The sequence below is a fragment of the Triturus cristatus genome, chromosome 4_2 (genome assembly GCF_964204655.1).
Source record: "Triturus cristatus chromosome 4_2, aTriCri1.1, whole genome shotgun sequence".
NCBI lineage: Eukaryota > Metazoa > Chordata > Amphibia > Caudata > Salamandridae > Triturus > Triturus cristatus.
The window spans coordinates 237,581,145-237,593,715 of record NC_140586.1 but is presented as its reverse complement, the minus strand read 5'-3'; the positions used below and the strand labels follow the sequence as shown (position 1 = coordinate 237,593,715).

The 12,571-nt window shown below is 48.0% G+C and overlaps 1 protein-coding gene across 3 annotated transcripts in view; it reads right to left on the bottom strand.

Annotated features, from left to right (window-relative positions):
• Nucleotides 1–846: 846 nt before the first annotated feature.
• CDC42EP1 (CDC42 effector protein 1) overlaps nucleotides 847–12,571 on the bottom strand; it is a 74,423-nt gene continuing 62,698 nt past the window's right edge. For all 3 annotated transcript variants that reach the window (XM_085601365.1, XM_085601367.1, XM_085601366.1), the window contains exon 3: nucleotides 847–6,785. In XM_085601365.1, coding sequence (XP_085457491.1) covers nucleotides 5,893–6,785 — 893 coding nt within the window. In that variant the 3' untranslated portion in view covers nucleotides 847–5,892. The remainder of the gene's footprint in view (nucleotides 6,786–12,571) is intronic.

Sequence of the window (12,571 nt, the reverse complement as noted above, 5' to 3'; positions counted from 1 at the left end):
GCGCTCCTCTAGGGATGATGACAGCAGGGAGAGCACCTCCCTGAAAGCGGTGACAGCAGGAGGCGCTCTCATCTGATAGCACTGAAAGCAGGGACGACCTCTGACCTGCCGGGCTGGCAGCAGGGCTCAGTCTCCTGGGCACTGTCGCTCACCTGGAGACGCAGACAGCAGGACCCGTCCTCACCTGTGGTACCGCAGAATGGGCGCTCTCACCAGGATCCACCAGCGACCCTTTCACCTGGGGACGGTGATAACAGGACGCCGCCTCTCCTGGTGGCCCTAACAGCATGGACGGCCTCTCCCCTGTAGGTACAACCATGACGTATATGGAGGTTTAAACGTCATGGGGCGCTCTCGCCTGGAGGTACAGGCGGCCGCGCGCGCTCTCACTGAGGCATGGCCAGCACGCGGACCTCCCTGACCTGAGGGGGCGCCCTCGCCTTGAACGCTGCTAGCAAGGGGCGCCTTCGCCTGGGCTGCGCCAGCAGAGCGCGCTCCGCTCAGGTAACACTGACAGCTGAGGGGCTTTTACTTGATTGCACTGACCGGAAGGGGGCACCCTCTCACCTGGAGACACAGGAAGCGGTGGACAGCTTTCACGTGGGACAGCCTGATGCTCACCACGCACGAGCACTGACCGCAGGGGGCGCTCTCACCAATGACCCTATGAACAGGGGGGCATTCTCTCAGCTGGAGGCAGTCAGCAGAGGGGCTCGCTCCCAAGGCGCTGGCAGGGGCGGCGCTATCACCCGGGGCTGCGACAGAAAGGCGCTATCTAACCTCGAGGGACAGTCTGCAGGGAGCGCCCTCTCCCGACCGGATACAACAGAATCATAGGACATAAAACATGTTTAAAAAAGCTTTAATATACTTTGTTCTCAAAAGACGTATTCGGTAGACGTTCAAAGCTTGAATAAGGATGGCCCCTTAAGCCTCTAACAGAACGAGATGTGCTACCCCAAAACTACACTTCACCCTAAGAAAAACCCTCGTGCCTACTTGTCGACCCCAGAGAAGACCAAGTAAAAACACCTGCCCAATGACCTTCTGCTAGGGGGGTCTATTTCGAGTTAAACCATCCCTTGTACCAGGGATACGGGGTTTCCCGGGGAGAAGGCAGGGCAAGTGGAGAGAGTGCTGGCCTGGCGGGGAGGGGTAGCTCACTGACAGGGGTAGCTGGCTGGGGAGTGTAGGGGTGGCAATGAATGCTCGTTGCAGGAGGCATGAAAGCTGGCAAGAGTTAATGAGCTGGCAGATGGTAGTTCTACCCTGCAGGAGCCAGGGTAGCTGGTGAGGGGGCAGGAGCTGGCAGCATGCCCCTGCTGGAACACAGTTTGCAATTGAAGGTGTTGGCAGGGTGAACCGGGCAGGTACCAGATCAACTGGTAACCGGGTCCCTGCTGGAGTCAGGGCAGCTGATGAGAATGCAGAGGCTTGCTATGGGATGTACCCGACAGAACCCATGGCATCAGGTGAGGCAGCTTGGGCTGGCAGGGGTTCAACCCAGCAGGAGCCACGCAGCTGGAGAGGGCACCAGGGCTGGCAGGTGTAATCATTGCAAGATTTGGGTCCGCTGGTGAGGGCGCTTACTGGGGGTGCCAGGGTGACGCAGCTGGCAACAGGAGCTGAAGATGGCAGGGGCGCCCACTCTGGTGAGGGTGCCAGGATCGGTTGCTCATGGAGTGAGTCAGGGCTGCAGGTCTGTGGTGATCATCTGGTGAGAAGCATGGGCCTGCAGTGAGCACTCTTTGTGGGAGGTGGGCAACTGGTGCTGCCACGCTGTGCTTCCTGCAGAAAGTGGTAAACCTGGTGATGGAGGTGCCAGGAATAGGGAAGATGGAGGGATGCTTTGGTTGGCACAGGTAATGGTAGGAGCTAAGCAGTTGGTACAGTTCCACTGGAGCTGGGCAGATGGGCGTGGCACTAGAACTGGCAAGGGTGCTTCTTGTGGTAGCTTGGCATTTGATCATGATGCTTTGGCTGGGATGGGATTCTGCTGGCTGGGCAGTTGCACAGGTGCTGAGAGGTGAAACAAACTGCCTGAGATGGGCAGCTGGTAAGAATGCTGGCTTAGGATGCTCCTTGTTGATGGCGGTCACCTGTCGTAGACTGCTGGGCATGCAAGGGGCTCTCTGCTGGGCAGAGAGTGAGGCTTGTTGGGTATGGCAGTGGATATGCTCTCTATATGGTCACCAACTGGTGCCGTCTTGGACTAGCAAGGGTGCTCCCTGAAGGAGCTGAGCTACTGCAGAGGGTGCTGTGCAGCAGGTGCTACCTGTTGAGGAAGCTGGGGAGTCCTGTTGAAGAAGGTGGGGGTGTCTGTTTTGCATGCAGTGAAAGTGAGGGGCAGGCAGAGGTTGCTCCTTGTAGAAGTTGCATCACAACAAGGTGATGGATCGAAATCTTATATCAGTCTCAGCCAATGGCAATCGCTCGGGCTGCATACCAGTCCATTGTGTTTCGCCCACCAAGCCACCTCAGTTTGGACCCAGCCATATGCAAATCAGACTTGGCCCTGCTCTAATGGGAACAGTCCAGCTCGAAATACCAGGCCAGGTACTCCCTGAACCAATGCACCAAAAACGTAGGTCTGGTTTCGCCCTGATAAGGGCTCCTTAGCTGAGTATAGCTTGATTCTAGTGGCACAGTAAGCAAGGGACCCACATCTGGGCATACCTGCACCACTTAGGAACCCATTCCATCGTTTTTCGCTTACAATACCACCTCTGTTTGGACCCAGTCATAAGTTGGGCAGTTCACGAGGGTGCTGGGTAGTGAGTGCTCCCACTGGGCCGTTGAGGAGGGTGTTAGCAGGGGTGCTGGCGCCCGGGCAACTGGTGAGGGTATTGCTGTGGGGGGGCAGCTATTTAGACTGATGGGGCAGGTGTATGGTGCTCCCTGTAGAAGCTTCTAGGCAGGTGTCGAGGGTAATTCTGGGGACTCATTTGCTGGACACCGGGTGAGAGTGCTGCTAGGCAGGGCGAGGAGCACGACACGAGACTGCGGGGGCAGGCAACAGCTCCGCTCAGTTGGCACTAGCACGGACAGATGATTGCTCCCAGATGGTAAGGCGTCGAAGGAGCCCCTTTTCAGGCCCCGGCACCCTCACCAGCTGCGTGCCATTCGCAAGGGTACCACGGCCTGCGCAGCCTCAGGCTCGAGGGTGAAGTGACATCTGAGCGAGAAAGTGCACAGCCGCCACCCCTGTCCCTGGCACACTGCCTGGCATTGTCCTGCCAGGGAAGGCGGGTGACCTCACTGCCCTGGCATCTCCCTGTCACTGAGGCTTTCTGTGGGCAGAGAGACCGTCCCGGATCCTGGGCAGGAGGGGGCGGGGGAGGAGGAAGTGGGGAAAGAGACCCAGCGCGAGAGAGGGGCACGGTGGTAGAAGGGAGGCTGACGATTCAAGGGAGTGAAAGGAAAGTGTGAGGAGAGGAGATGGAATGCCATGGACGAGAGGCCATACAGAAAGAGGGGTACATCAGGGGGGGGGGGGGGGTCATAGGGACATCTGGCAGTACAGGGGAAGCGATATTGGGTCAGAGGGAACCAGGAGCAGGGGGGTGGTATTTCGGAGTGGCCTCCAGGTCACCTAGGGTAGAGGCTCCCACGAAGCACAGGGAAGGAGGGGCAGCTGGAAAAAAATTGGGGAGAGAGAGAGGACGCCCACGGGAGGGGTCCGCAGGGAAGATAGGGCAGGGCTCCTCGAGGAGTATAGGCGGGGCCACAGGAATTATGCGATTTTGCGTCTGCGTCGTTCTAATTTGGCACTTAATGCATCATCTGATGCATAAGCTGTAGATTTTAGAGAAAAAAATATATAGCTTAAACTAATCAAAAGTTACTAAAAATGTAGCAACATGTTTTGCTGCGCAGTGGAAGGCCTGTTGCAAAAGTTGACTGGCCCTCTTTTATGTTCCTTATTATGTATTTGGGTGTTAAATTAGTAGCTATGAGGTGAAATCTTTGCACAGACAGTGTTAGCTTGTGTAAAAATAACACAACAAGGAAGTACTACTATCACAAATTGTGCAGCATTATGCCGCATAATCTAGTCTTCCCCTGCTGCATAATTCCAGTGGCCCTGAGTAGAGGGAAGAGCCCCCAGGAAACCTAGGAGCGGGGCGGTGAGGGGGCAAATGAAAGGTTCTAAGGAGGGCCTAGAATGAGAGAGCAGAAGCTGCTGCCCCAGCACGTCTCACCCTTGTAGTGCAGCTGGGCTCTCTCTTTGGCTACCTGCGCATGTGTCTCTTTGCTCTGCTGGGGTGTACTATGGACAGAAAGCTCTCTCTCTTTCTCTGGTATGCATCAATCCCCAGGGCGCTTTTGGTTTTGTCACTGTTTCTTTGGTCTTTGGTGACAGTATATTTGAGGTGTCTCTTTAGTATGTGCTAGCTGTCTCCTGTGATTGGCTGCATGTCTCTTTGGACAGTCTAGCACACTCTCATTGGTATCCTATGTTTGTGCGAGGCCTGCCTCGAGGATGTCCGTCTCTGCACCACTATGTGGCTGTCTCTTTGGTGCTCCTGACTGCTGCTTATGTATCTTAAGCTGTCTCCTTGGGGTTATGTGAGACGTCTCTTTGGAGGTGTGCAATATCTCCTACGGATAGTTAACCCTGTCTTTGGTGTGATCTTTTTGGGGTACAGTTACTGTCATATGTAACACCTCGATATCACTTTGTAGAGGGCATACAGGTTCCTCTGCAGGTCTGGTGATTGTCTCTTTATAGAATGCATGCTGTTTCTTAAAGCTATCTCTGTGGAGGGGTCTCTGTTTATATTCTGATTGTCTCTGCGGTGTGTGTGACAGCCTCTTCTGTCTGTGCGGGCATCTTGCTCCCTCTTCAAGACGCAGTGAACACTCTTCCTCCCTTCCTACACAACGTCATCTCCCTTCCAATATCTCTCCCCTCAACCTCTCCCTCCCTTTCTACCCTACGTCATCTCTCTTCCTCTCCCGCTCTCACCCCACTCACTCAACCTACCCCTCTCATTGCCTTCATTGCGTATCCCACTCCTTCTCCCTTTCTTCTCGAACAGAGTCTATTTTCTTGCACTCACTCTGCCCTCGTCTCCCGCCCTCCAACTTTCTAGGTCACTCCTTCTCATTCTGCCCGGCTCTCTTTTGCTCCATCTTCCTCTCAACCATACGCCCCTCTTTTGATGTATCTTTCCACACCTAAGGTACCCTCTCAACTGGTCATATGCCCACTTCTGCACTCAATATCTAGCTCTCTATGTATCTTCTCGACACATCCATTCTCTATCTTGTGTCTCACTCCTTATCTACCATTCCATTCCTCCTTACTCTTGCATTTTGTCCTCCTCCTTTATCCCCCCTTCTCAAATTCTCTCCTTTCCGCTGCCTTTTCCACACTACCTCTCCCCTCTGTCTCTTTGTCTGCCACTCATTTTATCGCTCTCTCTCTCGAGTCTCTCTGGCACCTCTCTCTCTCTCTCTCTCTCTCATCAGGCGCCTCCCTCCTGCTTGTTTCTGTGGTCTCCTCTCTTGTCCTTCTTTTGTGACATTCTCTTCACTTCTCACACTCTCTCATCCTTCCCCAGGCATACTTACTCTCTGCCCCCCCCCCCCACCGTTCTCACTCTGCCCTTCTCTGTAATTCCTCACCATTGTCAGTTCTCTCTCTTCCACTGGCACTCTTTCCATTTATCTTTCGCACTTTCTTTCCTATGTTGTATCTTTACCGTGCCCTCTCCCACACCCCTCACTTCTCTTTCCCTTTCTCTCCCCGCCCCTCTCTCCTCAGAAGCCGTTGTTAGCGTTTCCTATTAACGTACAGAACGCCAGAGCCCGCCCTTCGTCACGTGCTGCGCTGCAAAGTTCCATGAATGTCCCAAGTCCTGTTTATGTCCCGCGCGGAGGTCGAGGTCACAGTTTCACCTCGTCATCGTCCTCTTCCTCCTCTGCATATGCGAAGGCCCCTCCCCGCAGGGCCAGGTAGACTCGGCTGGCCTTTGGCGCCGGAGCCTTAGTGTCTGTTTCTTCCTCTTCCGCTGGCAACGGGACTACTTCCTCCTCGTGCTCCTCTTTGCAGGCTTCACCAGGAGTCGCCTCGTATTGGTTTTCCAAAACTCGGGCAACCCTGCTGAACTCGCCAGCCCTCATACCCACCTTGGAAACTGCAAAATGGCGGGCCTGCGGCGTGACCTCTGCTTTGAAGTCCGGGTTAGCTGGTCCCATGTGCTCTTGGTCCCTGGACAGGTCAGGTCGCTCGTTTTGCCACGATCCACGCTGCCTGCGAGGGCTTGGGGTCGGCTTTGTGACAGAATCTGTGTCTCTTTTAAAACTGTCGTGATCTACCGTTAAGACTGCTTGGGGGATCGCGTGGCTACTAAGGCCATTCAAGCGAATGCTCCCTGTGTCCTGCGTATGGGAAGTATGTTCCCATGGGGCCTGGTGGTTTGCGACACCCTCTGCACGTCGCTCTGTATGCGCATCCTGGGGTTGTTGTGCAAAATGGCCGTTTGTCATCGCGCCAGAGGAGTTCCCATTGGGCGAGTAACCCCAACCATTCTCCTCTTCTTCCTCCTCCTCAGCGATGGTGGCTGGAAATCCAATGCCCCCCATGACCTCACTCATCAACGAAGGCCCAAAGTCCAGGTGGAAGTATTGCAGGGAGTCGCGTCCCTCAGTGTCTGGCTCTGAGTCTTCGTCTGACTCGGCCTCCTCCGGATCCTCTGGGTCCTCCAACGCGTAGGAAGGTTCTGGGGTCCTCTCTTGACGGGAAAACCGGGGGATGGTGCAGAATCCAGACTCCAGCCCTGCAATGGAAGGGAAGAAGAGCTTCAGTGTGTGAACTATTTAACATTTGAACAGCAATAATGTGATGGATGAATTGCTTAAATTAATCCGAACCACTGATAATTACTTTAAGTGCATTCATTTACATCATTTTTTAGGTTGTCTGTGCTATGACAAAGAAAGCCTAACTATACCCACATCCGACTTGGTGTTTACACAAAAGGGACAGATGAGTCCGAACTGCCAGGCCAAGGCCACTGGAAACAGCAACCCCAACTGGTTTCGGCCTCGTTGTGCCTCATCAGTGAGGTGCGAAAGAAATGGTGTCTTGCAAAAGTTTGAAAATCACAATGTTCCAAGCGGTAGCAGATTTTTCATTGATCCAAATCCCCATCTGTATGAAAAGGTTCCCACCTTGGACAGTTGGGTGTCATTTCAAGACTGTTTTCTTTATGATTTTACTGGGAAATATTCATTACAACGCAGTTATTACAACTACCTACCTTTACAACACAACTGTTACAACGCAAATGCCTTTACATCGCATGCCATTACAACGTATGTCATTACAATGCATGCCATTACAATGCTTACCATTACAACGCATGACATTATAATGTATTATAAGGTAAGTAGTGGAGATTTTTTTAGTATCAGGGTGTGTATGGGTTTTGGGGTACCTGGTAATAGTAATTTTTACCCCTACACTATCCAACACTTACCCTACTGTTGCACTCACTGGAGTAGGAATAGTAATTTTTACCCCTACACTATCCAACACTTAGTAATTTTTACCCCTACACTATCCAACACTTACCCTACTGTTGCACTCACTGGAGTGGGAATAGTAATTTTTACCCCTACACTATCCAAAACTTACCCTACTGTTTGCCCTAAAAGTATTGTGCGTTGTAATGGTATGCGTTGTAATGGTAGTTTAAAAAAATGCTTTGTGATGGCATGCGTTGTAAAATCATGCAATGTAATGGTAGTTGCGATGTAAAGACTGCGTTGTAAAAGCATACGTTGTAATTGCATGCGTTGTAACGTCATACATACGATTTTACTGTGCACAGTGTTTGTTGCCTTTATTTGGGTACAGTGCTTAATTTGTTAAAAAAATAAAAAAAAGTGCCAGGGCCCCAAGTATTTCTCAGGCGGCCACTGCAGCTTGCACCAACACTGCCTCTGCCAGTGTTAACTAATGCCAGTAACAATACTTTTTACCAACCATCACACTACTGCAAATGAGACAGTTTTGACTATTCCAGCACCCAAAACTTGCCTGGTAGCGGTGATATTATTTTTTTGATGACAGCGACACCATATGGTAGACTATCATAGTGCCGGTGTCAAGAAACAGGTGCCAGTTCCAAGCACCAGAATTACTGGCACAAAGTATGCACTGGCTGCACTCTGAGAAGCAGCAGCGGCTGGCATTGCACTGGATGGCACATGTACTACTCTAACTTCAGTCCTATTCCGCCAAACATTGCAATTTGGAGTCTCAATGTAAACACAGATCCTGTTTCCCAAGGGTTCCGCCGAAGCCACTAGACTATGAATACCTTAATGCTTGTGTCCAAAATGCTTTTTTACGAAGTTTGTTTTCCCTTCAATTGTCTCGTAAGTCTTTTCTGACCAAGGCGGCATAGCAGAAGTCCTCTAAAGGGGCGCCTATTTTGTTGCAGAAGTCTCGATGCGCCTCCTTATCACTATGTCAAACTACAATAAAAACAGCCTTATCCGTCAGGGCGCAGATGTACCTGGTTTAAACAACATCCCTTCTCAACCACTACCCCTCATCTCTCCTCCCTAACCTTCGCCTCTCTCCCGGGACCTGACCGACAGCACTGGGTGATACACTTGCAGTATGCGTTGGATAAACCAGGAATTGGGTTTCTGTGCTGGGCTTTATTTGGGCTGGAATTTCAGGCTCCTCTTACCAATGGACGCGTTTCTGCTGCTCAATTTTTATAGGATCTGAAAAACATGGTATGAAAACAACTCTAATCGCTGTGTTTGTCACATATGACACGTTTTGGCACGAGCCCCTGTCAGAACATGTCGAATGACTGCCTGACAAGAGGTTCTTTGGTGCTATAAACACCTACCTGTATCACTAAAACAATCAAACCAGAGTTAAGAGGCTCTTCTGCCCACCAGCTCTTTGCAGCTGTTGCTCAGCAGAAATTCAGGGCCAGAAGTACGAAGCATTTTAGTTGTCGCAAACACTCCAGTTCAGTGTTTGCTACAGTTGAAATGCATTTTTAAATGTACTAATCCCATTTTGGGGATCAGTGAACTTTTTCTGACTTCTAAAAAGTAATTGCAACCCTATAAAGAATTGGTATTTGGAAGAGGCGTGCTGTAGCCATCCCCTCCAAATGCCAATTTGGTTTGCAATTTATCAATATGTTAGCAATAAAATCCAGTAGCAAGACACTGAGAAGTTACCATTTCCTGAGATGGAGCAGTAACCCATTCGCAAAAGGGAAGGGATGCCTGTGGGACCTCTTGTACTTTCTCTAGATGTTAGAAAAAGTATGTTGGAGAGAAGCCAGGGGACAACCGTCAACTCTCAAACAAACTTAAAAAAGAAGGTACTTTTTTATAGGGGTGGGCGGAATTTGCGTAGTCGCGTTAAGCAAAGTTCGGCGAAACGGTAAAAAATCTCCGCGAGCTGCGCTGAATTCCGCGATCACACGGAATTGCTTTTTCCGCCCGTTTACGATGCGTTGTACCTGTTTGGGGACGCTGTTTGCGTGCTCGGGGGGAAATATCTTGCAAACTTGCCCATGCGGTCGTCAATTGACATGGCCATCATGTTTCACTTGTCCCACCTGCTCGCGATGCATGTTTCCTGTTCACGAACGCGGATGTACGATGGCACGTCCGAAGGGCGTGTTCGCGATCGCACAGTCTCGCGGGTTCTCGTGGCGCACACAAACGGATTGGAAAACTCGCTGACAAACGTAGGGATCCCGGTAAGTCGTTCCCACGAACACGCATTTTGAAAGAGAGAACAAGGAAAAAATTCCACTACGCCGCGGATCGCGGAATTTTCAGCATTCCGCAAATTCCGCAAGTGGAGCGGAATTTACCACCCAGGCCTACTTTTTTAACTATAGCACCATTTTTTTTTAAGGAAAATGGGCTGCATTTAAAATAAATTACTTAATTGAAAAGCAATCACAGACATGAGGGTCTGATGACCCTAGTAGGCCACCATCCCGTTGATGGAATCCAATCTGAGTAGGTCATAATTTGGGACCTACGTTTATTTATTATTTATTTCATAAAAATTAATGAGATAGGTCCAATTACGACGGACTTCGAATCCAAATTTTAAGAACCGACCTGCAAGTAGTTTTTTGCAAACAGTAATTGCCCATAATTCTTTGCACACTCCCCAAAAACAAGTGATAACATCAAAAACTCCCATTCTGTCTTGACCTTCATTCCTTCATTATTCTCCTTTGCACCCTCTTTATAAAATGCCTTCCTCAACGCTGTCCCTTCTCCTTTGTGACATCCATCCATCAGTAGGGTTACGTGAACCCCTCCTATGTTTCTTCGTGGAGTTGCAGCACAGCACGCTTATGATCCAACATGGGGGTCGCTTGAAATAGAGCCAATACTTCTCCTTCAGCCTTCTCAAGCACGGGTCCACTTGTCAAATGTTCACCTTATCCTAAGGGATCTATCAGGTCTGGACTTCTGGGGTTTGGTTTCCTAAGCAGTGGGCACATAGGATAATTCTTTTGCACACATGTTAAGTATTCTGTGAACAAAAGCATGCAGGATGGGTTAGGTGTGTTGGTTATAGGTGGAACTACTAGAATTTAAAACCTTTTTGCCCCACTTTTCACCCTTGAGTACTGGAATATTTTACTCTAGTTTACCCTTGCATAATAAAGGGTCACTTCAGAAGGAGGGATATAGGAGCGGTAGTTGGTCTCAACTTGTTTGAAGCTTCACTTGCTTTTACATATTTAAATTATGTTGGTAAAAATGTAGTAAAGTATTTTGAAACTTTGCATCAATAATTCTACCTTTTTTAAACAGAAAAGGCTATTCACCATATGACACGTTACTACCACAACAAAACTGGTATACATCTTATTATTCTTTTGTTTCTGATAGAATAATCACAATAATCCTTTTAAGATTATGTTACTATTTTTGAACTGTTATTTACACTTAATGTATATTTTGTTTAGTTATTATTTTTTTTTAGTATTAATCATTTTCATTTTTTGTTTTAATTATACCATAGGTGATCTAATATGTTAAATTCAAATAACATCATACATTTATTCTTCAACTTTTGTACCACTTTTCTTCATTATTTGAGACACTTCATATTATTATAAAATACACCAATAATGCACCATATTTTAGATATGTAGGTAATTTGCTCACAGGCTCATTCTACAGAATAGCTAATACCTAATGTGAGCCTATGAAATTTTCTGCTTTCAGCCTGTCAATTATGCTTCTTTGGAATGTCACAATAGATACTAACAGCATTTTGCATTTCTAGAATGTTTCTAAAATGCAATAAAGCAAACCACGTTTTTGAAATGTCAGATGTCGCCATGGGGGAAAACTCTTACATGCTGCTTTTTTGCACACTAATGAAAGAATAATCTTAAACATAATTTAGTGTGCTCCGCGTATATTGCTAAGAAATTAAACAAGCCTAACTTTATTTTAACTTTGCAAAGACATTAACTAACTTTTTAAAGTTGTGAATAAAGTTGATATTTTGTATCCCAGCTAAATTAACATCATATCCAGCTAAATCTTACATAACTCACTTTTGACTTTTTAGGCACTGAAACAAAATCTTACCTTACATAAAGGGGGTTACGCATACTCACCTAGACCTATGGAAATTGATACATTGGCTTGATGTGGCACGTGTGTGAGGGATGAAGTAGAAATTATGGATAACAAGTAAGGATAATAAGTAGTGAAGAGAGATGAAAGGTAGAAGTAGGATAAGAAGTAGGGAGGATGGATGGGAAGTAGGGATTGCAGATGAGAAGTAGGAATGATTGAGGAGCAATAGGGATGTTGGATTAAAAGATAGGATAAGAAGTTGTGATGGTGGATGAGAAGCTAGGGATGATGAATGAGAAGAAGGTAGGGATGGGAAGTAGAGATAAGGAGTGAGGAGGTCGTATGCTGTACATCTGTAATTCTAGTCACAGTTTTGACGTAGCATAATGGGTTAATGTCCAGGCTGTAAAAATCCTGGTGTAACATGCAGATCACAGATTTATATTTTATGTAGGCAGTTCAGTGGGTAACTGCTTTTGTCTATTTGTTACTGGGAGTCCATAAGTAACAGTCTTTCCTTCTACTACAGCACTTTGATCTATGAACTGGAAGTTCTGCATGCAAATTGCAAGGGCAGGTTTAGAATCTTTTTGTTTTTCCTCAATCTTTTGTTATTTTAAGATTGCCAAAAATTATTATTTTAGGTAGTAATACAATTTTGTTAGTAGGATACCTCCAATCATTGCTTTAAGTTTCAAATACTGAGTTTATGGGGTGGATTTATTAACCTGGTGACACAAACCTAGTGTTAAGTGTTGCTTTGGGTTTGCTTTCCTTTGCAAATCCTGAACTGTGGTTGAAAGTAGCCCATAAGCAACACAAATTAGCACTATGCATTACTTTGTATCAAGGAAGCGAACCATGAGGGGTACTTGGACATTACCATGCTCTCACCCATGGATTTGATGCTAATCCTTATCTACTAACGTTGTTTGAAAGGGATTTTCATCAGAAAATT